Source organism: Miscanthus floridulus, chromosome 8 (genome assembly GCF_019320115.1).
Source record: "Miscanthus floridulus cultivar M001 chromosome 8, ASM1932011v1, whole genome shotgun sequence".
NCBI lineage: Eukaryota > Viridiplantae > Streptophyta > Magnoliopsida > Poales > Poaceae > Miscanthus > Miscanthus floridulus.
This window is the reverse complement of record NC_089587.1, coordinates 81,564,230-81,590,908: the sequence shown is the minus strand read 5'-3', so window position 1 is coordinate 81,590,908 and position 26,679 is coordinate 81,564,230. Positions and strand designations below refer to the sequence as shown.

The window sequence follows — 26,679 nt, the reverse complement described above, 5'->3', positions numbered from 1 at the left end:
GCCCACTTCATGACGCCATGAAGCAATTGCTGTATCTGGTTTAAACTTAAATTCACACACACAAAAAAATTGGCCTGGCTTCTTGATGTCCATAGATTGATTCGTCTTGTTTGACACCTGCAGATTCCACAACGGCTCAAGTAAGCAACAACTCTGACACCGTTGATTCCCTATAGATGTTTTACTTCTCTTCTTCTTTATTTACTCTTTGCCTGCAACAGGGATTATTGCACTGGAAGCGTTATGGGTTATCATAACAATTAAACCAATATAATCTGACATAAAGCAGAAAACATATTAACATATACTACATAGACAAAGAATCAGCTAGTTGCTAAATCTGCAAATAATTTTCATCCATAAGTGACACAAGCATTGTCATCATTTAACTTAATTTTGTTTTATGATAAAAAATTGTTTATTGTGTTACAAAAGTTCTGGGAAAGCATCATTTGAACATTGAGCAATTAGTAGTGTGCAACGAAGTAGGGATGGAACCATGCAGGGTGCCTGCAAGCACCCACTGTCAGCAGGCGACTGTCAGGTGTCAGCGGAATCAACCAATCCACCAATGCTACGGTTCGGGATTTTCTTAGCCAGCATGGTTGAGATTTCTACCTAAAACTTTTAGTGGTAGACAGTAGGATTTTGGTGAGGTGCAAAAATAACTTTAAAGGGTCATGACTTACGGCATGCATAGGGAGGGGATACAGGGTTCAGCGGTGGGTATGTGTAAGTGGATCTCTAAGTGTGGAATACAGAGGTCCCAACATGTCAATTTCATTAATCATTGGGGAAGATGGGAATACTTTGTGCTGCAACAACCATTTCGATTTGGAAGATGGACTTTTTTTTTAGAGTTCAAGGGCCAAAAACAGCCCTGACCTTTTACTATTAGTAATAGACCATATATCCACTACAGCTCAGTTTAATCACCAAAACACCTAATACCCGCCGGTATCAGGGCCAAACAACTTTAAAGACAGCAGCTAAGAACAAGATGGACAAAGTTTCTACCTCAGAAAAGCACCTCACAACTTCCTAATAGCATACAGTCAATTTATTTATTATTTGAACTAGAACTCAAGGATTTGATGTCAATTCGCCACTTAAGAAGCGGCACAGGAACTAAAATAAGAATTCCTGGCCTTTATTCAGTGTTACCTGGATTTGAATTAGGCCATATCTTACTCTAATGACTGAGGAAGTAAAACAACAACTGTTTGCAGGATTAAACAAATGTATTGGTGAATTTTAGCCCAAACCAGTTCACTATATATCGGTAATGAAAACAAAGGAACGATGGAGTAGGAGTGCAGTACTAGCCTCTTGCTCTTCACGCTGGACCATATGAGCCTAATAGTTTCCGAATACTTGCCCTCTGTTACTACAAGCACATAACGCAAAGCAGATTAGCTAGTACAAAAAATGAATAATTATGCAAAACGGTGTAGGGAAATGGGTGTGGGGATGGATACCATTGAATGCGAATACAGCAGCTGAAGATAAGGTGGATGAGGCTACAAGGACCTACAGGTGCAGGACCATACAGGCTGCAATCATCGGTTGCTGGAGACCAGGTGTCACCAGTGAGCTGTTGGTGCACAAGATTGGGTTGCCTTGGTTCAAGACAGACGACACTGTCACCCACAGGGGTAGGCAACGCTTTGGGGGCAACACTCAGCTTCCTTTCTGAAATGAACAAGGTATTGCCTCCGATGCTTGTTATTGGGATATACCTTTGCTGGATAAGATCCGTGAGCTTGAAAACTACAAAGTGAAGCATGTCGAAATCTTTGTAGCCAACCACCAGGATTTCTGAATCACATTCTACGAGACCCATAGGAACATCGAGGTTGCCTTCTGGGAGTGTGGCAATCAACTTTGGCAGCTGTAGCTTAGAACCGGAGCCCATCCCATCATTCACAGGTGGATCAATCTGGAAAACCTGGACATCGCCATATGATTCCCATTCGCCAGTAAACTCCGATACGCCAGATAATGCGACGTCACAAGCCGTGTACAGTTTGCCTTGGAATGACAATGGTGGAGGAGATGCATATTGGTACATCCAGGTTGACACAGTCCATTGCTGGTCCAGGGCCGTAGCAAAGGCTACATGGTTTACCTCATGAAGAGCAAGCATAACGGTGATGACCCCACCGCTGAAGGAAGCAGAAGCACAGATTGACTCCGCGAGCCTTTTGACCCTGTGTGGCGCAGGTAAGGTATCCAGCAGTGTGCCTAGCTGCGGGAGGACGGTTGCGAGCGGTGGGAGCTCAGCGATGTCGCCAGTGAAAGGGTGGACGAGGCGGACGGCGCTGTCCTGGTCCCGTAGCAGGACCAGGAGGCCGTGGACCGAATCGACGACGCAGTGGTCGCTGAAGAGAGGGATGTGGGCCCGGACAAAGGTCCCCGTGTCGAGGTTGAGGAAGCGGATGTACCCGCGCAGGTGAGGGTGGCCGGGGTGAAGGCCGTGGCCCTCCGGAAGCATCATCCAGCGGCGCGGGTGGAAGCGCGGGTCGACGACGCCGCGACCGCGAGGGGAGGCGGTGGCGGACCGCCAGCTGCCGCAGACGGCCCGGAAGCGGACGTAGTCCAGCAGGTCGCCGGCGAGCACGCGCGACGAGACGAGGCGGATCAGATCCTCGGGCAGTGAGGCCCAGCGCTCGGCAACGGGGGTGTCGTTGGACCCCGGTGCTGGAGGTGGCATCTTGAACCCAGCCCTCACTTGCCGATCCGATTGGCAATGGAGCGGCGCGGCTGGTTCCGGTCACGCCCCCGCACCTCGAGGACGCGCGGCGATGCGAGGCGAGGGGAGTGATGAGGCGGCGGCGGGATCTTACGGCGGCCGTGTCGAATCGGTGGGTGGGCGTGGGGCGGCGAATGCGGAATGCCCGGGGGTGGGGAAATCGTGTGGCTTCGTCGCAGCGAACGGACGTGTGCGGCCCTACCATTATAAAATCGTAATCCTGTGTGTCCCTGAAAAAATTTAGCGGTCTTCAGCATCACTAATCTAACTTTTTCGTGTCATCTATGCCACTTCCGTCAGTTTTGGCTCTAACGCCGTTAAACTGCAGGTGTGAAAAGACGAAAATGCTCTTAAGTTCAAATATGTTATTAATTTTTTTTGAGCATCTTAACGACTTCAAATGAAAAAACTCAAAACTAGAAAGTTATAGATCTCGTCGAGATCTATAATTTTCATATAATTTTTTTTTTCATTTAATTTCGCAAAAAAAAATGATTTGATATGATTAATATATTTTAGAAAAATCATATTATTTTTTTTGCGAAATTAAATGAAAAAAAAATTATATGAAAATTATAGATTTCGACGAGATCTACAACTTTCTAGGTTTGAGTTTTTTCATTTGAAGTCGTTAAGATACTCAAAAAAAATTAATAACATATTTGAACTTAAGGGCATTTTCGTCTTTTCACCCTTGCAGTTTAACGGCGTTAGAGCCAAAACTGACGGAAGTGGCATAGATGACACGAAAAAGTTGGAGTAGTGGCGCTGAAGACCGCTGAATTTTTTCAAAGGCACACAGGGGATTACGATCTTTTATAATGGCACACAGGGAAAAGTCTCAAAGCGAAACGCTGCGTCCTGCCGTCGCCGTTTGCTGACTCGCAGATGATGATGATGCATCTTCTGAAATCCTAAAACCTCGCGTGTGGTGTAATGGTCCAACTTGCACCTGTACATGTCTTTTTGGGCCGTATCTAAAAAGCCCATTTAATTTAGGCCCTAAAATCTGCACCCAGGTTGTCTCATGGGTTGTCAGGCCAGGTCTGGGCTGGGCTAAAGCTTTCTCGTAATTTTTTTTAGCACAGGGTTCGGGTTAGGTTATACGCCCATTTCCTTCAAGGTCTTGGACTCTTGGATGGTTCCATTTCCATCGACCTCACTAAAGAATGTAACTATGTTGGGGATGCAGGTGGCTGTCCATTATGTCAGAATGGAGCTGAGGATATTAAACACATGATCTTCACATGTGACCGAGCGAAAAGTTTGGCGTTCGCTGGGTATTGAGGAGAAGATACAGCGCCTAAGATGACTGACCGTTCGGGCTCGGTAATCCTTGAGGAAATCTTTACAAGGGATGATCAAGTTCATACTCTTGAGGTGGGTTTAGCGGAGTTAGTCATCACAGCCGGCTGGTATATATGGTGGGAGCGTCGACAATTGGTCCATGGAGAGACCGTCAAGGTCTGCCATGGCTATTGCGGCACTTACCAAGAATTATAAATTGACTACGAAGAAAGCTTCAGTTTTAAGGCAGGGGTGGAAGAAAATTTCAGAGGGTAAGGTCATGGTGAATGTTGATGCAGCTTTCAATGAAAATGGTGGCTATGGCAGTGTTGGCTCTATTATAAGAGATTGTTCTGGAGGTGCCTTAGCAGCAGCCAACAGCTTCGCGACACATCTTGTTGATGCATCAATGGCGGAAGCTTATGCGCTGAAGGAGGGATTGATGCTAGCACAACACATAGGGTGCAACCGATTAATCATCCAATCGGATTACATGGAAGTGGTACAAATTATGAAGGATGGAGGCTTCTCAGCGAATTCGGCAACTGCAATATATGATGATTGCAATATCATATGGAGTGGTTTTCAAGATATATCTATTGAACATTGTAGTAGGGAGGTGAATCAGGTGGCGCACAATCTAGCTAGAAGAGCTCGGTAATATAAACAAAACTATACTTGGGTCGATGAGCCCCTAGCTTTATTTTAGATTCCTTGACCAACGATGTAACTATCTTGAATGGATAAACCTTGCTGTATTGCTTCAAAAAAAAACATTGTTTCTTTTTTTTTAAAGATTGTTTGTCCTTTGTAGGTTCACGAGCGGTATATGACTGTCCACCTGCTACCATTGTCTCAAAGAGAGCTATAAAACAGTATTACTATGGTGGATGACGGATGAAGGATGCTTATTATTCTCACCATATTTCGTGATTGCTAAAACCTTAAAGCCTCTAATTTTATGTTTTTTTCTTACGAAGTGTCAGCAATTTGATAAAATTGTATCAAACCTATGTAACTCGTCAAACTTCCATTTAATGGTACATTTCTAGCTAGTGATGGATGGCTAATCTCAAGTACAAATTTGTTTAGAATTTACATTTTCTAGAGCTGTATGGTTTTAATCTAAAATACAAAGTTGCTCAGATTTATGTGAGAATTATTTCCCCCAGCTCAATTGTGTAATCTTCATCCTTCCTAGAGATACCCATAACACTAACACATAGAGACTGAACTCTCCGATTGCCTTTAAAACATCTTCATGGTTAATACACACGACATTTTAATTAAGATCATAAAGCTCATAATTAAGTGTGATCAATTGACCATTCATGCTACTATGTCGCTATCTTTATTTGCATCGCCCTCTACCAAGCACGGAAGAATCTCCTTTAATCTTTGTATACGCTAAACTAAGGACTAATTTGTGTTCCACGCTCTGTTCAAATGCATGACACCCAGAAAGGCATAAAGGCAAAGGCCGCTTCATCAAGCTCACCTGATTCAAAGCGGGCGTTTCGGATCAAAGCAAAAGAAAGTTTGAGAACTTCAAACGTAGTACAAATCCATTGAGAAACCGAAGCAAACAAAAAAAAAATCGAATCAAATTCATAATACACGTTGTTTTAATCAAATTCATATCGAACGTGCCGGCCTCGTGCCCTTCCCGTGCACCTCGACGGCACTAGCACGCGAAAGGAAAAGCCACCGATCCAGTCCAGCCTACAACAACCAGAAGCATCCGAGCCGTTGGCTTTGCCGTTTTTAATCCTCTCTTGGAACACTCTAGAACCCCAGCCGATTTGGATTTAAACCCGGGTCTGGGTCGCGTCGCCTCTCATCACTTTCCCCTCGTGCGCTCTCTCGAACCTTCCAAAGCTCCCCCGAACCCTAGCCGCGCGCGGATCTCGGCTTGCTTGACCCCTCCTCCACGCCAGCCATGGACGAGGACTTCGAGATGCCCCCCGCCGGCGCCGACGAGATGATGGGCGACGACGGGATGGGCGACTTCGGCGGCGACGAGGGCCCGGTGTTGAAGGTGGGCGAGGAGAAGGAGGTCGGCAAGCAGGGGCTCAAGAAGAAGCTGCTCAAGGAGGGCGAGGGCTGGGAGACGCCCGAGGTCGGCGACGAGGTTGAAGGTCCGCTCTCCTCCCCCCCCCCCCCCCCCCCCCCCCCCCCCCCCCCCCCCCCAGTTCTTCCCCTGCTGCACTTTTATTTCTGTTGGTGTGATGCTACGGCCAGTGAGCATTCGCCCAGTTCTGGCTGGGAGTTAGCTCACGGAATGGAATTCGGATTCTCTTTGGTGTTGTCAATTTATTGTCCCTTGATGATACTGGATGATCTTTGAAGTACCTTCTCATCTTGTTGTGGAACATTTTTAAACTAGTGAACTCATCCTTACTTACTTACCCATGATGATATTTCAGTGCATTACACGGGCACACTCCTTGATGGAACAAAGTTTGACTCAAGCCGTGATCGCGGAGACCCCTTCAAGTTCAAGCTTGGACAAGGTAAATTTCTTCCTCCCCTTGAGAGGGTTACTTCTTCTGTGTCCTCATGTTTGGATTTTGGGTATGGATTTGGAAGTAGCATTAACAATGTGATGGTAAAAACAGTTTCGAAGTTACCAGTCTTTTGTTAGTTAGAGAAGTGGTTCTAATCACTTTGTCAGTTTTGTTCCATCAATATCATGGATATTGCCAAGAATCAGGACATTGAACTTTTACTGTATCTATGAAATTGATGTGAAGTTAATGTTGAAACTGGTCAGTGCTTGGTTATGGTATAGCAAATTATCTTGTTGCTGTGTTTCTGTTAGTTGCACAGCAATGCCTAGTCCCTGTAGATATGTATAACCACAAGCGATGCTTACCTTGGCTATGATGTTTGAAAAAAACATGCTAATGACTGAGTAAATTCTAGCTTGGAGATCATTCTTTTTCTCTCTTGCCTGTTTGTTGACATTGCTAGGATGAAAAGTAAATGCTCAGTAGCTATTTTGAAAATGTCCAGGTCAAGTGATAAAGGGTTGGGATCAAGGCATCAAGACCATGAAGAAAGGAGAAAATGCTGTTTTTACCATTCCTCCAGAGCTGGCTTATGGAGAATCTGGTTCACCTCCAACTATCCCACCCAATGCAACCCTGCAGTTTGATGTTGAGCTGCTTTCATGGACCAGTGTCAAAGATATTTGCAAAGATGGTGGCATATTCAAGAAGATTCTTAAAGAGGGGGAGAAATGGGAGAACCCAAAGGATCCTGATGAAGTACTTGGTAATTTTTTGCTTATTGGGACACTTTTCATAGATTGTTTTTTTGGGTTCATATAGCTTATACTCTCATTATTGCTGTAGTGAAATATGAGGCCCGTCTCGAAGATGGTACTGTTGTATCCAAGTCTGAGGGGGTTGAGTTCACTGTAAAAGATGGTAATCCTCTTTACTTATGTTATGTCTTCACATGGCCTGCTGAAGATGTTTATGTCTATCGGTTGTTTTCTAACTAGTGTATTGCCAGGGTACTTTTGTCCTGCCTTGGCCAAAGCTGTCAAGACCATGAAAAAGGCAGAGAAGGTGCTCCTTACAGTAAAGCCACAATGTGAGTTTCTTTTTCAAAGTTTGATTATTATTCTGCAAGTTTCATGTTTAATTCTTCTGAATTATGTCATTTATTTGAACTTCCTAACTTCAAATGCAGATGGATTTGGTGAGAAAGGTAAACCAGCAGCTGGAGAGGAAGGTGATGTGCCACCAAATGCCACTCTGCACATTGACCTTGAGTTGGTTTCATGGAAGACTGTCACAGAAATTGGTGATGATAAGAAAATCCTTAAGAAGGTTCTCAAGGAGGGAGAAGGTTATGAGCGTCCCAATGAGGGTGCCATTGTTGAAGGTACGATCAAGTGGTCAAGTACACAATTGTAATGATGCTAGTAGTTGTTGCTTCTCAACTCCTTTCAGTTGATTAATTTATCTTGCACTGACTAGATTATGTTTGCTGTTGGCAGTTAAAATTACCGGAAAGCTTCAGGATGGCACAGTGTTTACGAAGAAGGGGCATGATGAAGAGCCATTTAAATTCAAGACCGATGAAGGTAAGAACCAACATTTTATCTTTCATGTCTGGGACTCTTGGCCTTTCAGTTAAAATAATAATTCAGGAAATGGACTTTACCCTGTGATTCATTTAGAATAACATGTTTCTTTTGTATTATGATCTGTTTCCAGAGGAAGTTATTGATGGTCTTGATCGTGCTGTATTGAACATGAAGAAGGGCGAGGTTGCTCTTGTCACGATTCCTCCTGAATATGCATTTGGTTCAACTGAGTCAAAGCAGGATCTTGCTGTTGTTCCACCTAACAGCACAGTGGTCTATGAAGTTGAGCTTGTTTCATTTGTGAAGGTGCGGATATGAATGATATTCTTCTTTGTCTGTTCTAAATAATAGATCTGTGTGCAATTGCAAAATTGAACAATATATAATCTTGTCACACAGGACAAGGAGTCGTGGGACTTAAACAATGAAGAGAAGATTGAGGCTGCTAGTAAGAAGAAAGAGGAAGGGAATGCATTGTTCAAATTGGGCAAGTATGCTAGAGCTTCCAAGCGATATGAGAAGGTACTTCCATCTTTCTTTCTGTTCTGTAGTAACCCATATCATGAAAATGCAATTTTCAGTCCTGCAGGGTTGTTCCTACTTTAGCTGACTTTTGTTTTAATCCCAGGCTGCCAAGCACATCGAGTATGAAAGTTCATTCAGTGAAGATGAGAAGAAGCAATCCAAGCAACTGAAGATCAGCTGCAACTTAAACAATGCTGCTTGCAAACTGAAGTTGAAGGACTACAAGGAAGCTGTGAAGCTTTGCACCAAGGTACAATCTATTCCTGAACGGTCTGTTTAGTGGTGTGAAGTGTGATGCAAAGCAGGCTGACCTTGTGATTCCTTTTCAGGTTCTGGAACTAGATAGCCAAAATGTCAAGGCTCTCTACAGGAGGGTGCAAGCGTACATTCAACTTGCTGACCTAGAGCTAGCAGAGGCCGATATCAAGAAGGCACTGGAAATCGATCCTAACAACAGGTACAGTCTAGGAAATGGATTCTGTAAGGTGTTCTGTTGCCACGACAATACTCTTAAATACCACGCTGATCATTTTGGAACGAATCCCAGAGATGTGAAGTTGGAATACAAGACCGTGAAGGAGAAGATCAAGGAATACAACAAGAAGGACGCCAAATTCTACAGCAACATGTTCGCTAAGATGACAAAGTAACTGGCACTGGCCAAAGACAGCGTGAGTGTCTTGTCTTTTTTGACTGCGAGCTCCGCTACATTCTGCTTCAGATGTACTTACTACAGATAGATTTTGTGTCTAACGGATTGATTCGTCGCTAATAACAGATGGCCTTTGGGGTGGAGGATGTAGTGAAGCAGAGGATTACAAGCATGCCGTTTTCTGCTGCCCAAGGACTTCGCCTGTTGCTTAACATTTCGCTTTTGGCATACTTCGTAGTCAATTAGTGCGCACGGATGCTTGGATATATGTGAAACTGAGGAACAATTACTTCGAGGATTATTGTTGACTCTGAATCTTTCTGTTTTCTGGTTCTTGTTGGGACCATCGAATGTTCTGTCTTTTACGAATCTTATATTTTGCACAAATGTTCTTATTTTCCTATGTAGAAAAATGCTCCAAATTGGCTAAATCTAACCTAGAAGGCCTAAGAGGAGTGACCACGACAAGAAAACCAAACCGGAGCTCCAATTTTAAGGTGGAAACGTTCCATGTACAAGCCCCTGCTTCCCGGTGAACCACCACAGGTGATTCGATGTAAGCAGCACTGTTTGAGAAACGAAGATAACTGGAATTCCACGACGTCTGCAGATCAATGGAAGGACTACTCTGGACACATCTAGTTAATTTACACTAACAAATATATAATAACATACAAACGGCAAACCGAGTTCACAATCCAAGTAGCAAGATGCCAAGATCCAATCATGTGCTGGGACGAAGGTCCTGATATGACTATTCAATCTACTATCATCAGCGTATATATAACATAACGATGGATGCCCCTAGCTGATGCTGGCAAATGGATTACTGTACCGACGAGCAGCAAATGAACGGTACCCACTGCTGTTTCCTTCCCTTGGATTTCTTCTCAACAGGCAACCTGGCGGGAGAGTTCCAGTCCTGCTGCCCTGAACCGTCTTTGGGCGAACCTGGCTTCACCGGCGACGCATTGTCTTTGGATACCCGGCGCCTGAACGACAGTACCCGGTCCTTGGTGCTCGCCTTCCTCTCCTTCTCTTTGGTTTCCACGTTCTTGTCCGCGAGGAGGACCTTCAACGAGACGTGGTTCTTGTCTGAGTCGGTGACCATTTCCTTGTCGGCTATCTCTTCGTTCTGATCAGTAGCTCCCTTCAGGTCATCTGTTGTTTCTATGGTGCTGATCTCCTTTGAGGCTGTATCTTCCATCGTCTCCCTTTCTTCGATGACATTTGTGTTCTGTGCCACTTCAACGGTTTCATCTGTAGTGGTGGTGTTTTCATTATGCTTGCTGCTTTCTGCATCCTCTGTGCCTTGTGTCGTGGCGTTCTCAACAGATCTAGGATCTGCTGTAGTCTCTTCACTCTGCTTCTTGTCTTCAGCGTTGCCTATGCTGGTAGTGTTTTCATTCTGCTTGCCGCTTTCTGCATCCTCAAAGCCTTGTGTTGTGGTGTTTTCAACGGGTCTAGGATCTGTTGTAGTTTCTTCACCCAGCTTCTTGTCTTCAGCATCGCCTATGCTGGTAGTGTTTTCATTCTGCTTGCTGCTTTCCGCATCCTCTGTGCCTTGTGTTGTTGTGGTGTTTTCAACAGGTCTAGGATCTGCTGTAGTTTCTTCACTCGGTTTCTTGTCTTCAGCATCGCCTATGCTGCCCATGGTACCAATGCTGGAAGTAGGGTCAACAGCAGGCTCCCCGATCTTCTCTTCATCAACACCATCACTGGTTTGTGCCACATTGGTCTCGTGTGAAATAGGGTCTGCACTTGTGTTTTCATCCTTCTTCTCTTCAGGACTGTCAGTAGAGGTAAGCAAACTAAACTTGTCTAAGGTGGGACCTGACGTAGTCTCTTCGTACATCTGCTCTTTGACATTATCAGGGCCATGTACCACAATATCATCATGAGAACCTAGGCCCTCGTTAACTTCTTCGTTATGCATCTTTAACTCATTAATGCTGCTGTCTGCGATGTTAAGAGAGAGAGTGCCTGAAGTAATTTCTTCATTAGGCATTTTGTCTTCAACATCTGTGATGGTTCCCACGTTACTCTCACCAGCAGTAGCATTATTTTCTCCAGTAGCTTCTGTGCTGCGTGCCCCGTCTATTTCATGGTTTGTTTTTACATCATTCTCATCCTGCTGCTCAACCATGTCTCTGTTACTTGTAACATTGATCTGTTCAGAAGCCAGATTCGCAATGAATTCTTCAATCTGTTCCTTTTCTTCAGTACTACTCATGCTTTGTACAGCACTTATCTTGTAAGAAGTGGTGTCTCCGATACTTTCTTCATTCTGCTCATTTTCCCTGTGATTATCAGTACTAGGAAAAGAATCGGCTTCATGAGGAGCAGGATCTACAATGACATCTTTGTTCTGCTGTTTTTCTTCAAAGTTATCCTTGATAACCATCTCTTTTACCTCATATGAAACAAGGTCTGTACTGCTTTTTTCATTCTGACTCTTTTCGTCAACATCATTTATACTACCGACCATGTTGATTTCATGTGCTGTAGCAGAAGGAATCAAATCCACTAGATCAACTGGAGATGGTACGAGAGTGCCACTTGCCACATTTTCCTGCATGCTGTCATCCATTGTTATGCCAGACGAACAAACATCCTCTGTAAGGTTAGCTGTGGCACCAACAGCAGGTCCAAATGTACTTGATATTGCTCCGATGCTTTCATCTGCAGAATGTGCATCAAATTTCAGTTTGTAAACAGCTACTATACAACTCATACACAGTTACTAAAAGGTATTTGGTCAAAACGTTTCCAGGCCACTGGTGTCTCTGTTGACTAGACTGACTTGTCGTCAACTACATATTGTACTTGTGAAACATTGCATTGTTTATCAAATTGCACTTGAAGTAGGGAGTCATAATTGCACATTAGGTAGAAGATCAAATGATACTTATGACATGAGCAAAGAAATGTCAACTAATCATGCATTACCACTGAGCCCTTTCCACAATTGGCCGGACATTAACACTTTATCAGAATGCAAGTACAACAGAGACATTACTTGATAGCTCAACTAACCAAAATCAAAGTACACTGCTCGATTAAACATTTTTCAGCTTCTTACCAAACTTTTTCAAAAGATTAAAGAAGCTTTAATTCAACATTGTAAAATAAAAAATCAACATGAAATGCAGTACACAAGAACATCCAGAAAGTCCAACCTGTTGTAGGATCATGCTGTCCTTCAACATTGTCTGCCCCTTTGGAGATTGCCAGATGATCTGCCATTCCAGAGGTAGAGTCAGGTTGCTGCTGAGCTTTGATATCATCAGGTATCTCTGAGTGGCAACCATCTTTACCAAGTTGAAGCAAGTCATCATCTGTACCAACAGATTTCTCAGCAGAAGACTCAACAGGCTCAATGTTAGGAACTTTCTCAAATGATTCAGTTAACTCATGCTTGCTTTGCTGATTTGGTTCAGTTTCGTCGCTCAGGATTTCTTCGTTGTTACTTGCAGTAGGATTCTTGTCACCTGAATCTTCCTCCACTACAGTGCTACTGTGCCCCTCACCAATCTCAGTCTGTAGAATATCTTGACATGAGAGACCAAGCTCGTCACCTTGCACAGATTTTCCCTCACTAGATTTACTTTCACCTATGGTGTTGATCATACCACCTTCCCCAGTCACAGCAACCCCATCCTGCTGTCTGACTACATCACTCGTCAGTTCAGAAGTTCCACCTCCAGCTGCATCTGATTCCAGAGGCACAATACTCAAGTTCTGTATTTCATTTTCAGAGATTTCAGAACCGAACTTTGCAGGGTCTTCAGGCTCTGGTAAAACAACAGAAGTGGGAACATCCTGGAGCTGTTCAGAAGTAACTGCTAGATCAGATGGATCCCCATCCTCAATAGGTGATCCTTTTTCAGAGTACTGTGTAGCCACTGTAGTCAGAGTATCATCATCAGTCCTGCTGGCCTCAGAAGTGATTTCAGAAGGAATATTACTGCTACTGATGAGGCAATCTTCAGCAGATTTATCTCCAATGACTTGATGCCCAGCACCATTACCTGAAGGATCTACAAAAGACAATCACAGAGTTATCATGCATCCAGACATATGCTGATATGCGTATTACTTTTAAATGCATCGTAAAACCCATTAGCAAAGACCAAAACATGCATTGAAGAGAGTGTACGCATATAGCGCAACATACTCCTATTTAAATAGCTCTGGACTCTATGACAGTGAAGCTATGTAGCAGCGCAGCATGGGGACAAGTTGGCGAGACGGTGTACTGCTATCAAATGGCAACAGGTGGCCAGCCTCACTAATTTATTGAAGAGGTTTATTATACCAAACCGGCTGGTATTAAAGCCGGCTTGGCTGATAAGCCGGCCGAAGCTGCTTTTGCTGTGAGAGAAAAATAGTATAGATTCTAGCTGATAAGTCGGCTGATAAGTTCAAGCGAACAGGCCTTTGATGTGTAGTATGTGTACAGTTTGGAGGTTACATGGACAGCGAGGCATCCCTGAACCATTATTAACACAAGGATTTGTATTGCATACACTACCCCCCACATATGACAACAAAGTACCCACATTATGCTAACCAAGAGGATAAGGACACGCTTATTCCAGACCTACTACATCAGTACAATTCCACTGAACCAGAAAGTTCTTGTCTCTACAAAAGAGGAAATTGGGAAAAAGTAAAAGGAAATGCAATAACTTTCCACCAACCAAATCTTACGCAAGACACATTTCCCACTTCAGAAACGAACAAAAAGAAACGAAGAACAGCAGGATTCAGAGAAGGGGGGAAGGAGATTCAGAACGGACCTGCACCTGCACCTGCACTGTCCCCTCCTCCCTCCACCGCATCCCCAGGCTCGTGCGCAGATCCAGGAGAACCACCGCCGCATTCCGTCGCGCCCGCTCCATTCCCATCGGCTCCCGCGCCTGCTCCGCCCTCACCTGGGACGCCAGCCACGAGAGCACGCGTCAGGACAAGAGCCCAGCTTGGAAACAGTCTGATAGTCACACAGCGACACGGCACCACGGACTCACGGAGGGCCGGAGCCCGGAGGCACGGAATCCACAGTACCTAGAAGCAGCTCGCTGCCGTCGTTCTCCCCGGCCACCTCCTCCTCCGCGGCGGCGGCGGACGTCGGCTTGCCGCAGTGCTTCCGGTGCGCGCGCCGCTGCTTGGCGCTCGGGTGCCCGTTCGGGTACTGGTACCCACACGCGTGGCACAGAACGCCCTCCCCTTCGGCTCCCGCTCCTGCGAGAAAAACCACCGCGCCGTCACACCTCACGTTACAAGAAGAAGAAAAAACCGGCACAAAAAAAAAGAAGAAGCAAATGCAAGCGGCGCGGCGGCAGCGAGGGGGACTTACCGGGCGTGCTTCCGCCTCCGCTCTTGTGGGCGCTCTCCATGACGACGGACGGCCCCGTCGCGGCGGCAACGGCGAGGGAGAGGGAGGCGAGTGGGCGGGTTTGCGCAGTGGGAGTGTGTGTGTGTGGAGAAGAAGACGAAGGCAAGGCGAGGCGAGGGAGGCGCCCTCACGCCGAGGATAATGACAACGGCGCTTACCATAATTGCGGCGTGGACCCCCACGGAATCCCTGGCCCACACGTCATCGACACGTTACGGTGGGCGCGTCGGACCCGGGGTCTCGGGTCGTGTCGTGACCGTGGGCAGACAAGGGTCTCGCCGTCTCGGGCTCTCTTTCTCTCTCTCTCGTGCGGTTCGCGGCCGGGGAGCGCATCTGGGCCGTCGGCGGCGGCATCGACGGGCCGGGATGGCCCGTAGTGGGACGAACGGGGCGGGGCCCACCGGCAAGGCGAGAGGATCCTTTGCTCCGCCGAGTGGATAACCTGCGCAGCCTTTTGGGCCAGTTCACCCTTGTCACTTTTTTTTTTAACCGCTTCGTTGCCGATGCCGCGACGGCGATGTGCGATGCAACGCAGCAGCGGTGTACCGTGTTTTTGCAGCGGCAAGCTGACAAAGCGCCAACCAAAAACCAACCAGGCCATTAGAGAACGTGGCGGCATGTGCCAATTGGGGACACCGGCAAGGACGACCGCTGGGGTAGGCATGTAGCGAGGGCTAAGGACCGTGAATGGTCCCCCCAGTTTGTTCCGTGCGTGAACGGTAACACAACTTTTGAATATTCCAAAAACACACACACACAAAACTTCGAAGGAGCCAACCAATCATCTTTCGTGGTGATGGGTCACGAGAGTTAATTTGACCATTTCAAACATGCTTGAAAATTTTATCCTCCTGTTCTTTGTCAATGCGATAAATATTGTGTGGGGGCTTTTATAGGCCCGACCCCATTGTCCACGTGGGATAGGGCCCTCGAGCTTCTCAAATCCTCATGCTGATCCGTCCTTGCCGTCTACTTTTACTATTTTCGTTTCACATTTGTACTGTTCTTGTTAAAGAGACAAGTAGTTTAGATATGTTTATACTTGTAGATAGATGCTCTCTCTTTTTCAGAGCGTGCTTAGCACATGTTTCGTTAAGAGGAGTTAGAATGGAATTACACGCCCAACATCACTTCATGGCGAGATGCCATTAGTGATTGGGTGAACACGAACACAAAGCACCGCTACACGGTGGATTGCGCGTATTTGTAACTAAGACACCAATTGTGCGACGGATGTAGCAGCTGATAGCAGACGCTAGCGGTCTCTTGTGCCGAGCACCCGACGACGACAGGCTGGTTCTTCGATGATGTGGCAGAGGATCTCCTGCGGTGTTCAGGAGACCCTGTCGAATGTTCTGCGGTTGCGCTCCTTCCGCAGGTTCCATGGCGTGAGCAACACCGCCGAGTCGAATCCCCTCCTACCTAGCAGGTTTTGGCACCGACTTTCTAGTGCGCTGACACCAATCCGCCAAGGAAGCATCTCCCTGAGGAGAGAAGCCTTGCATACCAGCCATACGAAGCAGGCGATACCAGGTCTTCCTTGCAAAGACACACGAAGCCAGTAGGTGATCTGACGTCTCCATCCCTTGGTCGCACATGACGAAAGTTGCATTTTGCTGGAGGCCATGGCACCAACGCCGCTCTGCAGTCCAGAGTCTGCCATGAAGTGCGATCCAGAAGAAGAACCTGACCTTCGGCGGAACCTTGGCCTTCCAAAGTTCCCTCGCGCCGATCAACGACTACATCCCGGTGAAGAAGGCCGAGGAAGCCGAATAATTGTCGTCCGCTGTCCAACGCCAGATAAACCGGTCTGGAACAGTTGTGTGCAGTTGCACATTCTCAATCTTCTCCCAGAGCAAGACATAATCGCAGAGGACAGGAGCTGTTAGTGCCCCTACGATGCCGCGAACCCAGCTGCGCTGCAGCAAAGCTTCTTTCACTATGCGTTCTCGGCGTCGGCAGTCAATTGCCTGGAATAGGCTGGGCGCGAAGGAGCAGATAGGCCCGTCCAGCAGCCAGGTGTCGGTCTAGAATCTTGCTGACGCCCCATCACCCAGGCGGACAAATACCGATGCCCTGAACATTGCGCCTACGATCCGTTTCTGTTCGGCGCAACCACTCCCATCTCAGACGCAGCACGAAGCCGAACACCTTAAGATCAGTGATTCCCAGTCCACCGTAGTCCTTTGGTGCGCAGACTCGGCCAGGCAATCTTACATTTGAGATAGATGCTTTCTCGATCGATACAACAAATGGTATTTCCATAATATAATTATCTACCGGTACTTATATTAAAATTATAGAACAGAAAATTTGAGTTAAATAGATATTGCATATCTGTATAGTATGTAATAAGATATGTCAAGATATATTATATACAGCATGCATAATAAACATTAGAAGACATCAACAATGTAGTAGTCTAATCTAATTGTTCAAAGGCCTTGTTTAGTTGGGTGAAATTTGAGAATTTGGTTACTGTAGCACTTTCGTTTTTATTTGGCAATTAGTATTCAATCATGGACTAATTAGGCTCAAAACGTTCGTCTCGCGATTTCCAACCAAACTGTGCAATTAGTTTTTTTTCGTCTACATTTAATGCTCTATGCACGTATCGCAAGATTCGATGTGATGGATACTGTAGCACATCGCCGTATAAACAGTTAATGGTCCACAAAACCTGTTGGTTTGGCCATTTCGTCGTGTCCACCCCTCAGCTCACCGGTACCTTGAATTTATGCAAACCAAGGGAATGGTAGAAACGAAGGAATAGAAAATAAAGGAAAGGTAGAAAATATTGGAATAAAGTAGAAACAAAGGGAGAAAAATGGAGGAATGCAAATATATGAAAGTTATAGAAAGTGGTGTTTGGAATGTATGAACAGAAAGTAAAAAAAAAGATTAGAAAAAAAAATCTATGGTTAAAAACACTAGTGTCAAACAAAAACAGACTTTATTAACTCATTCACTGCTCACCTGCTTGCTTTTATTCTCACCTTCTCCTCCTATAAGTTATGCATTTACTGTTCACCCTCTCTCTCTGCCTTTCTTGTAGAACTGCATCAGGGTGTCCTCAACGGGCGACGTCAGGTTCAAGTTGACGTATAGAGGAGAGAACGAGTAAATACAAATAGCTAGCAAGTTATTCGGCGCTAGGCCGCTAGCGCGGTGCTGGAGGAAGCTAGGATCTCATAGGCTTATGCTGCTTTTTTATTTTGTCAAACAATCACATGCATCTAGGGAGAAAAAAAAATTCTTAAATTAAGGCCCTGTTTGATTTCTACATGGGCTCCTAAAATCTTTGTCACATCGAATGTTTAGACACATGTATGGAGTATTAAATATAAATTAATTATAAAACTAAGAGTAAAATGCACCACAGGTACTCAAACTATTGTGTGGTTCCCAAATAGGTACTCAAACTGAAAAACCTACCAACTAGGTACTGGATCTATATTTTTTGTCACCAACAGCACAAGATTAGGCCACGCAGGCAACAACAGCTTAGGTGGACAAGCCACGTAGGCACCAGCATCGCAATCGTCATGGGATTTTTGCTGAAACCCCCCCGCCGAACGTGGTCGGTCACTTCTTGGTCCCTAGGTGCAGTACGGCTGAAACCCCTCCCGTCCCTGAAGTCTCCCGTGCCGGTCTTCTCTCTCTCTCTCGTATTCTCTCGATACACCGCCGCCGCCCGTGAAATCGCCGTCGCCCGGCCCTCCCAGTCTTGCCGCCGCCGGCCCCTCCATTCTCGCCCCCCCCCCCTCCCCCACAATCTCATCGCCACCCGCCTCCCTCCAGTCTCGCTGCCTGTGAATGTGAATGGATGATTAGGCTGGGTGGTTTTCTTAGCATATGTAATGAACTGTGAATGTGAATGGATGGTTTAGCTGGGAGGGGGGGGGGGGGGTTAGCAAAATGGGCGTCCAGGGTGGCTTGGACATGAGCTGATGTTGCCTACGTGGCCAAGTTAGTACTGCTGGTGACCAAAACATATAGATCCAGTACCTAGTTGGTAGGTTTTTCAGTTTATGTACCTATTTGAGAACCACACAATAGTTTGATTACCTATGATGCATTTTACTCTAAAACTAATTACACAACTTGCGACTAATTTACGAGATGAATCTTTTAAGCCTAATTAGTCCATGATTTGGCAACGTGATGGTACAGTAAACATGTGCTAATGACAGATTAATTAGGCTTAAAAAATTGTCTCGCAAATTAGCCTCCATCTATGTAATTGGTTTTGTAATTAATCTATATTTAATATTCTTTATTAGTATCTAAACATTCGATGTGACATGAATTTTAGGAGCGACTAAAGAACCAAACACCCCTTAATTTTAATACACGAGAGAAAAACGCTATTTCGACTGAAAAAAGAAACCAACCAGTCCGATTTTAAGAGAAGTGTGTCGTGCATATCCTGGTGGCACGCCCTCTCTCCACGTGCTCCTCGGGCATCCGCGAAAAAAAATAACTTCTGTGGATGTTTTGGCTCGTGCGTTTTGTTCCTTAGATCCAAACGAGTGAAGTTATCAAAATACTGGAATCACATTTCTTTAATATTCCTTTGAGAAAGATTCATTTCAAACGAGCCCTAAGTTGTACCATGTGATTGTTATTACTTAAGTGTTAGGAAATTGTACCACACGGTTGTGAGTTTTTATGGGGTAAATTTCAATACACAGGCCATCAGATTTAAACCCTTTGTTATCTCTAACCAATCCTTTCCGGAGCACGAAAAAGCGTAGGTTTCCTTTTCTGTACGGATGGTCCAGAAACCCCAGAGCGAGGGACGTTACTGCCGGATCTAGGCCTAATTCTGTTGGAGCACGCTTCCTTAAGGCTGTCAGATGGTCAGAGAACGAAACAAACCCGCGGATTTGCCGACGCTGAGCTCCCGATCTCTCCGCCCGTCCGCCGCCTCGTATGCACCACATCACGCTGTAAGTGGTTACGCCATGCGGGCAAGCGGCGGATCGAGAATTCACCGCCGGTGAACTCGGGGAGCGAAATACGTCGCCGCCGGTGAACTCGGGGAACAAAATACGCGAGTAGTTTTGCTTGTTTTTTTTTTTTTTTTTTTTGATATAGGAGAAATAGGCAGGAGCGCTGCCTCCTCGCGATCGATCAGTTCGTCAGTGTAACTCTGACTCGAATTACAGTGATGCTTTGCTTGCTAACTTCCTACATAAAGAACAGAAGATGGTAACGATCCTAAGGGCTCGGGCATCCATGGCGATGGCCTTCCTCCCTACTCACTAACTAATCCATTGTGGCATGTGGCGGGCGATGGCCTTCCACCTTCGCGTCATCGTCTAGTCCAGAGAGCTGGTGAACTTGCATGATCCATGGCCTGCAAAACACACATAACAATGCCGACGACGACAGATCAATGCGACTGAATTAAATCAAATGCAGAAGGAAGCTGCACATCTCTTCTCTGGTAAAGAAAGATCAAATATGCACGACGGTGTCTACTCACTTGGATCCTTGCTGGTGGTCTCCGCGAGCCCATTGAAGAAGCAGGTGCCGCCGGCCTGCCTGAACTGCTGCCAGTATGCGTTGAACGCGTAGCTCGCGTGCGCGTCCATCGTGTCCGGCTCGTGGCACGCGCCGCCGGGCTGGATGGCAGCGCACGTCCCGCTTCCTTGCTGGCACGCGTACGCCACCGCGGCCGCCACCGCCGTCTCGTTCGCCGCCTTGCCGAGCACGCACCACGCCGGCGTGCCCTCCATGTCGTCCGCGGGGGGCGGCGGCGGGTACGACGACCGCCGGCCGGTGAGGTCCACGTCGTACACCCTGCTCCCGTTCGGGTAGTAGAGCCCCCAGTGGCGCTCGCTGCCCGCCCCCGGCTTCTGGTCCTCGTTGTAGAGCGAGAAGAGGAACACCGGCACCCTGGCCCTCGGCCGCGCCGGCGTGCCGGGGTTCTTGGACATCCGCGCGGCAAGGTTCCGGTTGTACGTGGCGGCGTTGCGCACGTTGGCGCCGGCCTCGCCCGCGTCGCCGCCGCTCGGCCACCCGGTCTCAGAGACGGCCAGCTTCACGTCCCCGTACCCGAGCCTGCCCATGGCGGCGACGACCGCGTCGAGCATCTGGTCGAGGAGGTTGGTGTAGGCGAGCCCGTTGCCCGGGTCCACGTAGCGCGAGCTCGCCGCGCCCTGGAACAGCGCGTAGTCGAGGGAGATGGCCTTGCGGTTGCCCGCCCACGCGAAGTACGGGTACGCGTCGACGAAGTAGTAGGAGCGGGTTGCGTTGAGGAACCGGAGCAGCGGCCGGACCACGTCCTCGGCGATGTCGTCGCGGAACGCGCCGGCGGACGGCGGGTACGACGCCGACAGCGCGTCCATGGCGAGCGTCGTCCCGAGCTTCACCTTGCGGATCCCGTGCGCGCGGAGGGCGCGGTGGAGGTTCGCCATCGCCGGCACGACGCCGCGCCACGTGGACCCCGCGATGGCGCGGTTCGAGAGCACCTCGTTGCCGACGAGCAGGTGCGACACCCGCGTCGCCGGGACGTGCGGCGCGAGGTTGGCGGCCACCCAGTCCTCCGCGGCGGCGCGGGAGGAGGCCAGCGACGGGATGGCCGAGTTCGGCACCATGATCGAGACGGGCATCCCCGTCACGGCCAGCGCGCGCAGGATGTCCGCGTTGGCGTCGTAGATCTTCACGGCGCCCGCGCCCGCCGCGCGGAGGAGCTGCACGGAGCGCGACGCCGAGGGGAGGTCGTCGGCCACCGTGCCGTAGTTGATGCCGAGGCCGCGGCACCCGTTCGCGCCTGCATGCATGGACGACGCAACGCAACGCGGCACAGATCAAACAAAGACACTTGCCGGCGAACAACAGAGACCATTGGACAGTAGTAACTTGGAGAGACGTGATCACCGTGGCAGTGGCACTCGACGTCGGTGGCTACGACGAGGACACTGAAATGGCACGCTAGGGTGGCGGCGGTGAGCAGGAGGACGGTGGCGGCGGCGTGACATGAGGAGGACGGCGCCATGGTGGCGGCCGCCGTTGTTGCTTCTATTTGTTTGTCAGTTTGTTATACTGGATCAGGTGGAAGGGGGCAATGGGTGTTTGTTTATAAAGGAAGAGGGTTTTTAGTAGGGATGAAAACAAAAACGGTAATTTTCGATTATCGGAAATCGTTTTCGAGAAATCACCGATTTTTCTCCTTAAACGGAAACGGCGACGGTAACCGACGCAACGGAAACGAGAATGGTAGAGATATTCGATAATGAAAACGAAAACGATCCATCACTCTTCCGACCGTTTCCGAAGAATACCGTATGTATTCGGTATTATGCCGTCGGTAATTACCGATCTCACGAAGAGACCAGACCACGGGCCATGGCAGCGCACTCTCGCGCGTAGCAGTAGTACCCAGGCCGAGCCCATTTGGCAAGCCCGCTGAGCGCCCCAGTCTTACGAGGCACCTGCCGGCTGCCCGCTTCACCATTTGCTTCAGTCTTCACGATCACGATCGACGCACAGCACGTAAACCTAGCCCTAGCCGCCGCCTCCATCACCAATCTGGCAATCTCCGTCTCCAGTACTGTTGACGGCTGACGCCATTCCACGGTGTCCACCACACCTCCCCGTGAGTTCATGTCGACACTGCTGGGTGCTGGCTTCGTGGGCGTAGTCTTCCACTACTGAAGTACTGATCGTCCTTCTTCTTCAGACGGTCGGCGTCTTCGCGTCGACATCTAGAAGATGGCACCGGCTGGAGATGCAGATCCGACGCTGCAAGGCCCTCGAGGGCGAGTGATGGAGGCACAACTCCCGATCGAACTCGCTGCCTCTCAAGACTCGGCAACGGCCGCGGCTACGTCTGGTAAGTGTAGGACCGTATACGTGTGTGTGTATATATATATATATATATATATATATATATATATATATATATATATATCACTCATTCACTGATTTATGCCATATGCGTATACATATCAATCATTCATTCACTATTTATGACATATACGTATATATATCACTCATTCACTAATTTATGCCATATACGTATATATATCAATCACTCATTCACTTATTTATGCCATATGCGTATATATATCAATCACTCATTAACTGATTTATTTCTATGTGAACTTTATAGCAATATCTATGCAAGTGTAGGACCGTGGACTTTAATATAAATTTATTTGTATATATTACTGATGCACTATTTCACTGTGTAGAATTATTTCGACTATATGAGAACGTTTGCACTTCATTATCTGTGATAGGATCCCATCAACGTGCAAGGCCAGCTGCAAGTGAAAATGCTAACCATAATCTTGGCATGTCTGCTTCTTCTGCAACACCTGCTACAGCACCTTCATCCGAGAGAATTTTATTGCCAAGTGGTGGTACTGGTACTGGTGGCACTGAAACAGATGGTGTTGATCCAATCGATGTGGATGCAGGCAGCGATGGCGAGGATGGAAATGAACCTACTAGCAAAAGGGCCAAGAAAAGCACATCTGAAGTGTGGCAGTACTTCACCAAGTACAAAGTAACAGTGAAGGTTAATGGCAAGGAGGAAACTCAGCTTTGGGCTAAGTGCAATGTCAAAGGTTGTGTAAACAAGACCAGCAAACACAGAGCTGAGAGCAGATTTGGAACAACTGGCTTTTGGACCCATCTCGCTAATTATCACAGCATCAAGAAAGGACAACAACAGCTTACAACAAAAACTGATAAAGATACTGGTGTCGCAGTTGTCCAACCTTACAAGTATGATCAAGAAGCTAGCTTGAGAAAGTTCTATGAGGCTATGATAGTTCACGAGTACCCTTTTAATATGGTTGAGCATGAATATTTCCAAGAGTGGGTCAAATCAATGCGTCCACATTATCCTCTAAAGTCTTGTGTCATAGTTAGAAAGGAAATAATGGAATATTATTTGGCTGAAAAGGATAAATTGTATGCATACTTCAAAACAGTCCAAAGTCGCTTTAGTGCAACTATGGATATGTGGACATCCAACCAGAACAAGGGTTATATGTGTATTACTCTTCATTGGGTTGATGATGATTGGAAAATTCAGAAGAGAATTGTCAATTTCTTCCATGTGGAAGGGCGACATACTGGTGAGAGGTTGTCATATACACTTACTTCTTCTCTTTTGAAGTGGTATGTGGAGAAAAAGATGTTCTCTCTAAGTTTGGATAATGCAGCGGCAAATGAAGTAGCAGTTAAGGATGTCATTGTAGAATTGAAGAGGCATAGTCCTTTAGTATGCGATGGGCTGTTCTTTCATGTGAGATGTGCCAATCACATCCTTAATTTGGTTGTTAAAGATGGTATGCGTGTGATTGGCTCTACAACTGAAAAGATTAGATCGTTTGTGGTTGTTGTAAAGGGATCGACGGTTCAGTGGGAGGAGTTCCTGAAATGTGCTACTGAATGTGGGCTAGATACAAAACGTTCTCTCTCACTTGATGTTTCTACGAGATAGAATTCTACATATCTCATGTTGAGGAATGCTCTTTATTATAAGCTTGCATTTGAGAGGCTCACTTCCGTCGACCGCCGGAGGTATGAGTGTATTGCTCCTTCAAGTCAAGAATGGGAGAAGGCACAGGTTCTGATTCCTTTCTTGAAAAAATTATTTGATCTCACTGAGATATTTTCTGGTACTCTATATCCAACAGCAAACATGTTTTTCAGAGGTTTTTGTGAGATTAAGTTATATCTATCTGATTGGTGCAATAGTAATGATGCCACTCTTTGCCAAATGGCAAATGCTATGAGTGTCAAGTTTGACAAGTATTGGAAGAAGTCAAATGTTGCTCTAGCTATTGCAAATGTGCTTGATCCTAGGTTCAAGAGAAAAATTGTAGAATTTTACTTGAGAAAGTTATATAGAAATTCCTATCAAGCTGAACTTGATAAATTCAACGGTGTTCTAAGGAACATGTTTCATTGCTATGTTTCCTCAGTACCTTCTTCCAAGAATACAACACTTGTTTCATCAACTTCAACTATAGATCAATTTATGGATAGTGCGGAAGATGAGCTTGATTCATTCCTTTATGAAAGTGATGTTGGTGGTAATGATGAAGGAATAAGTGAATTGGAGAGGTACTTAGCAGAACCACAATTGAAGGTTGCTAAAGGCAACCATAATACTTTTGATATTTTAGCATGGTGGAAAAATCAGAAGGATGAATATCCTGTGCTCTCCCTGATTGCACGTGATGTGTTGGCAATGCAAGTGTCAACTGTGGCTTCTGAATCTGTATTTAGTGCTGGTGGATGGGTCGTCGACCCATATCGAAGCAGCCTTGATCCAGACATGGTACAAGCACTTGTTTGCACTAAGGATTGGATAACTGCCTCTAAAAGAGGTGAAGTGTAAACTGATCATTTGATTTATATTAACAATGTGTTGATGTTCTTTCTACTCATATTGCCACCTTCTAATTTTCAGGTTCTAAGAATATTTCTTCTTTGCCTAGTGATCTTGAGGTTCTTGAAGCCATTAAGAATAGTCTGTTCATCGAGGTACAAATATTGATATGTACTGCAATAGCATATAATTCGTTTTTTAGTACTAACGTGTTATTTCTATTATTAATTGTAGGATGAATTCTCAGAAATGGGTGGTGATTATGTGCTTGGAGATGATGACATCCCGAAGGTTCAATTATAGGAGGCCAGCTGTGAAGAACTACCACCGGTCTATCATAAATCATAATTCTAGCATCCATTCTACATCTCGTCCTTTGTTAAGTTGAATTGTCGAAGTGTCGAACTAAGACCTTGGTTTAGTATTTCAGTCACTAGTATATTGGTTCGTTTGAGTTTGTGAGGTTGTGACTACGCTTGTGTTATTTGTGTAATTGTGAGACTTAAGTATTGTTATTGTATTAAGTCCGTGATGTCATGCTATGCGGAATGGTGTGTTAATTAATTATTATTGTATTTCAGATACCGCTTTCGTGATTTTCGATCGTTATCAATGTACTTTTGATCGAATAATTTTGTTTCCGAATTTACCGGAATATCGATACCGTTCTCGCTACCGACAATATCGTATCGATTTCGTTTTCGAGACAACAATATGAAACTGAAAATGATTTAACCTCCTATCGATCGTTTCCGACCGTTTTCAGCCCTAGTTTTTAGGAAGGGGGTTGGACAATTCAGAACGCAAGCACAACAAAATGTAAATATAAGTTTTTCTTGGTGTAAATGTAAATATATCTCTTCTGCTTCTACTTCTACCGGACTTAGGAGGTGTTTGGTTGCCCCTCCTAAATTTTAGTCGTTGTCTCATCGGATGTTTGGACACATTCATGGAGTATTAAATATAGACTAATTACGAAACTAATTACATAGTTTATGACTAATTTGCGAGACGAATCTTTTGAGTCTAATTAGTCCATGATTTGACAATGTTTTGCTACAGTAAACATGTGCTAATGACGGATTAATTATGCTTAAAAAATCGTCTCGTGGAGTACTGACGGATTATGTAATTTATTTTTTTATTAGTATCCGAACACCCCATGCAACATCCTCCCAACACACCTTCTAAATTTTAGTAGCTAAATCTAAACACCCCCTTATACTACTGTAAACGAATGAATGATCTCTTCATAATTTCGACCACACTTTATAAACGAACGAATGAATTAAAAATATCTCTTCATATTTTCGACCACACTTTTCAAGTTCCAACGGCAAACGATCCAATGAAGAATATAACTAAACTGGTTTTCGATGTACTCTTATGTTTAATTTAAAAGTCATTGGTGTCAAATCGCGCATCTTTTAAATTTTTTTCTCGATATATACTCATTTCAAATTATAAAATGTTTTGATTTTTTTATACGTACCTTTTACTATACACTTAGATATACATTATATCAATATATAATAAAAAATAATATCTAAAAAAGGGGCTTGCTAGCGCTCGGATATCTCGACGAACGGGGCATCCGGACGCATGC

The 26,679-nt window shown here is 45.9% G+C and overlaps 4 protein-coding genes across 5 annotated transcripts; 1 reads left to right on the top strand and 3 right to left on the bottom strand.

Moving 5' to 3' along the window:
• Positions 1–76: 76 nt before the first annotated feature.
• On the bottom strand, positions 77–2,919 carry LOC136476825 (uncharacterized). 2 transcript variants are annotated; one of them, XM_066474782.1, is made up of 3 exons: positions 1,479–2,919; positions 1,327–1,387; positions 77–212 (listed from the first exon to the last, which is right to left on the bottom strand). In XM_066474782.1, the coding sequence occupies exons 1-2, from the start codon at positions 2,711–2,713 to the stop codon at positions 1,357–1,359; spliced, it is 1,266 nt and encodes a 421-aa protein (XP_066330879.1). In that variant the 5' UTR covers positions 2,714–2,919; the 3' UTR covers positions 77–212; positions 1,327–1,356. The 2 variants fall into 2 exon arrangements, 1 of the variants encoding a protein (XP_066330879.1); XR_010763755.1 differs by having other exon boundaries at positions 146–212; positions 1,327–1,381.
• Positions 2,920–5,857: 2,938 nt separating this feature from the next.
• LOC136476822 (70 kDa peptidyl-prolyl isomerase-like) lies at positions 5,858–9,718 on the top strand. Its single transcript, XM_066474774.1, has 13 exons — positions 5,858–6,177; positions 6,466–6,552; positions 7,055–7,315; positions 7,396–7,470; positions 7,559–7,639; positions 7,739–7,933; positions 8,049–8,135; positions 8,269–8,444; positions 8,538–8,660; positions 8,767–8,913; positions 8,993–9,120; positions 9,211–9,334; positions 9,442–9,718. The coding sequence occupies exons 1-12, from the start codon at positions 5,979–5,981 to the stop codon at positions 9,311–9,313; spliced, it is 1,662 nt and encodes a 553-aa protein (XP_066330871.1). The 5' UTR covers positions 5,858–5,978; the 3' UTR covers positions 9,314–9,334; positions 9,442–9,718.
• A 236-nt stretch (positions 9,719–9,954) lies between these two features.
• LOC136476821 (uncharacterized) lies at positions 9,955–14,804 on the bottom strand. The gene is made up of 5 exons (XM_066474773.1): positions 14,675–14,804; positions 14,383–14,559; positions 14,118–14,252; positions 12,495–13,355; positions 9,955–11,997 (listed from the first exon to the last, which is right to left on the bottom strand). The coding sequence occupies exons 1-5, from the start codon at positions 14,712–14,714 to the stop codon at positions 10,142–10,144; spliced, it is 3,069 nt and encodes a 1,022-aa protein (XP_066330870.1). The 5' UTR covers positions 14,715–14,804; the 3' UTR covers positions 9,955–10,141.
• Positions 14,805–19,808: 5,004 nt separating this feature from the next.
• Positions 19,809–21,746, bottom strand: LOC136472752 (probable glucan endo-1,3-beta-glucosidase A6). Its single transcript, XM_066470464.1, has 3 exons — positions 21,602–21,746; positions 20,205–21,494; positions 19,809–20,075 (listed from the first exon to the last, which is right to left on the bottom strand). Exons 1-3 carry the CDS (start codon positions 21,717–21,719, stop codon positions 20,038–20,040), a joined length of 1,446 nt encoding a protein of 481 aa, XP_066326561.1. The 5' UTR covers positions 21,720–21,746; the 3' UTR covers positions 19,809–20,037.
• Positions 21,747–26,679: the final 4,933 nt, after the last annotated feature.

Excerpts from the sequence above, each read along its gene's own strand:
- LOC136476825 (XM_066474782.1), bottom strand. The coding sequence starts at position 2,713 with ATGCCACCTCCAGCACCGGGGTCCAACGACACCCCCGTTGCCGAGCGC. Across the intron at positions 1,388-1,478 it reads TGCTGTATTCGCATTCAATG|TAACAGAGGGCAAGTATTCG; the intron begins GTATCCATCCCC and ends ATGTGCTTGTAG.
- LOC136476822 (XM_066474774.1), top strand. The coding sequence starts at position 5,979 with ATGGACGAGGACTTCGAGATGCCCCCCGCCGGCGCCGACGAGATGATG. Across the intron at positions 7,640-7,738 it reads CCTTACAGTAAAGCCACAAT|ATGGATTTGGTGAGAAAGGT; the intron begins GTGAGTTTCTTT and ends CTTCAAATGCAG. Across the intron at positions 9,121-9,210 it reads GAAATCGATCCTAACAACAG|AGATGTGAAGTTGGAATACA; the intron begins GTACAGTCTAGG and ends AACGAATCCCAG.
- LOC136476821 (XM_066474773.1), bottom strand. The coding sequence starts at position 14,714 with ATGGAGAGCGCCCACAAGAGCGGAGGCGGAAGCACGCCCG. Across the intron at positions 14,560-14,674 it reads CGGAGGCGGAAGCACGCCCG|GAGCGGGAGCCGAAGGGGAG; the intron begins GTAAGTCCCCCT and ends TTTTTCTCGCAG. Across the intron at positions 13,356-14,117 it reads CAGTGCAGGTGCAGGTGCAG|ATCCTTCAGGTAATGGTGCT; the intron begins GTCCGTTCTGAA and ends TGTCTTTTGTAG.
- LOC136472752 (XM_066470464.1), bottom strand. The coding sequence starts at position 21,719 with ATGGCGCCGTCCTCCTCATGTCACGCCGCCGCCACCGTCCTCCTGCTC. Across the intron at positions 21,495-21,601 it reads CGTCGAGTGCCACTGCCACG|GCGCGAACGGGTGCCGCGGC; the intron begins GTGATCACGTCT and ends CCATGCATGCAG. Across the intron at positions 20,076-20,204 it reads GACCACCAGCAAGGATCCAA|GCCATGGATCATGCAAGTTC; the intron begins GTGAGTAGACAC and ends TGTGTTTTGCAG.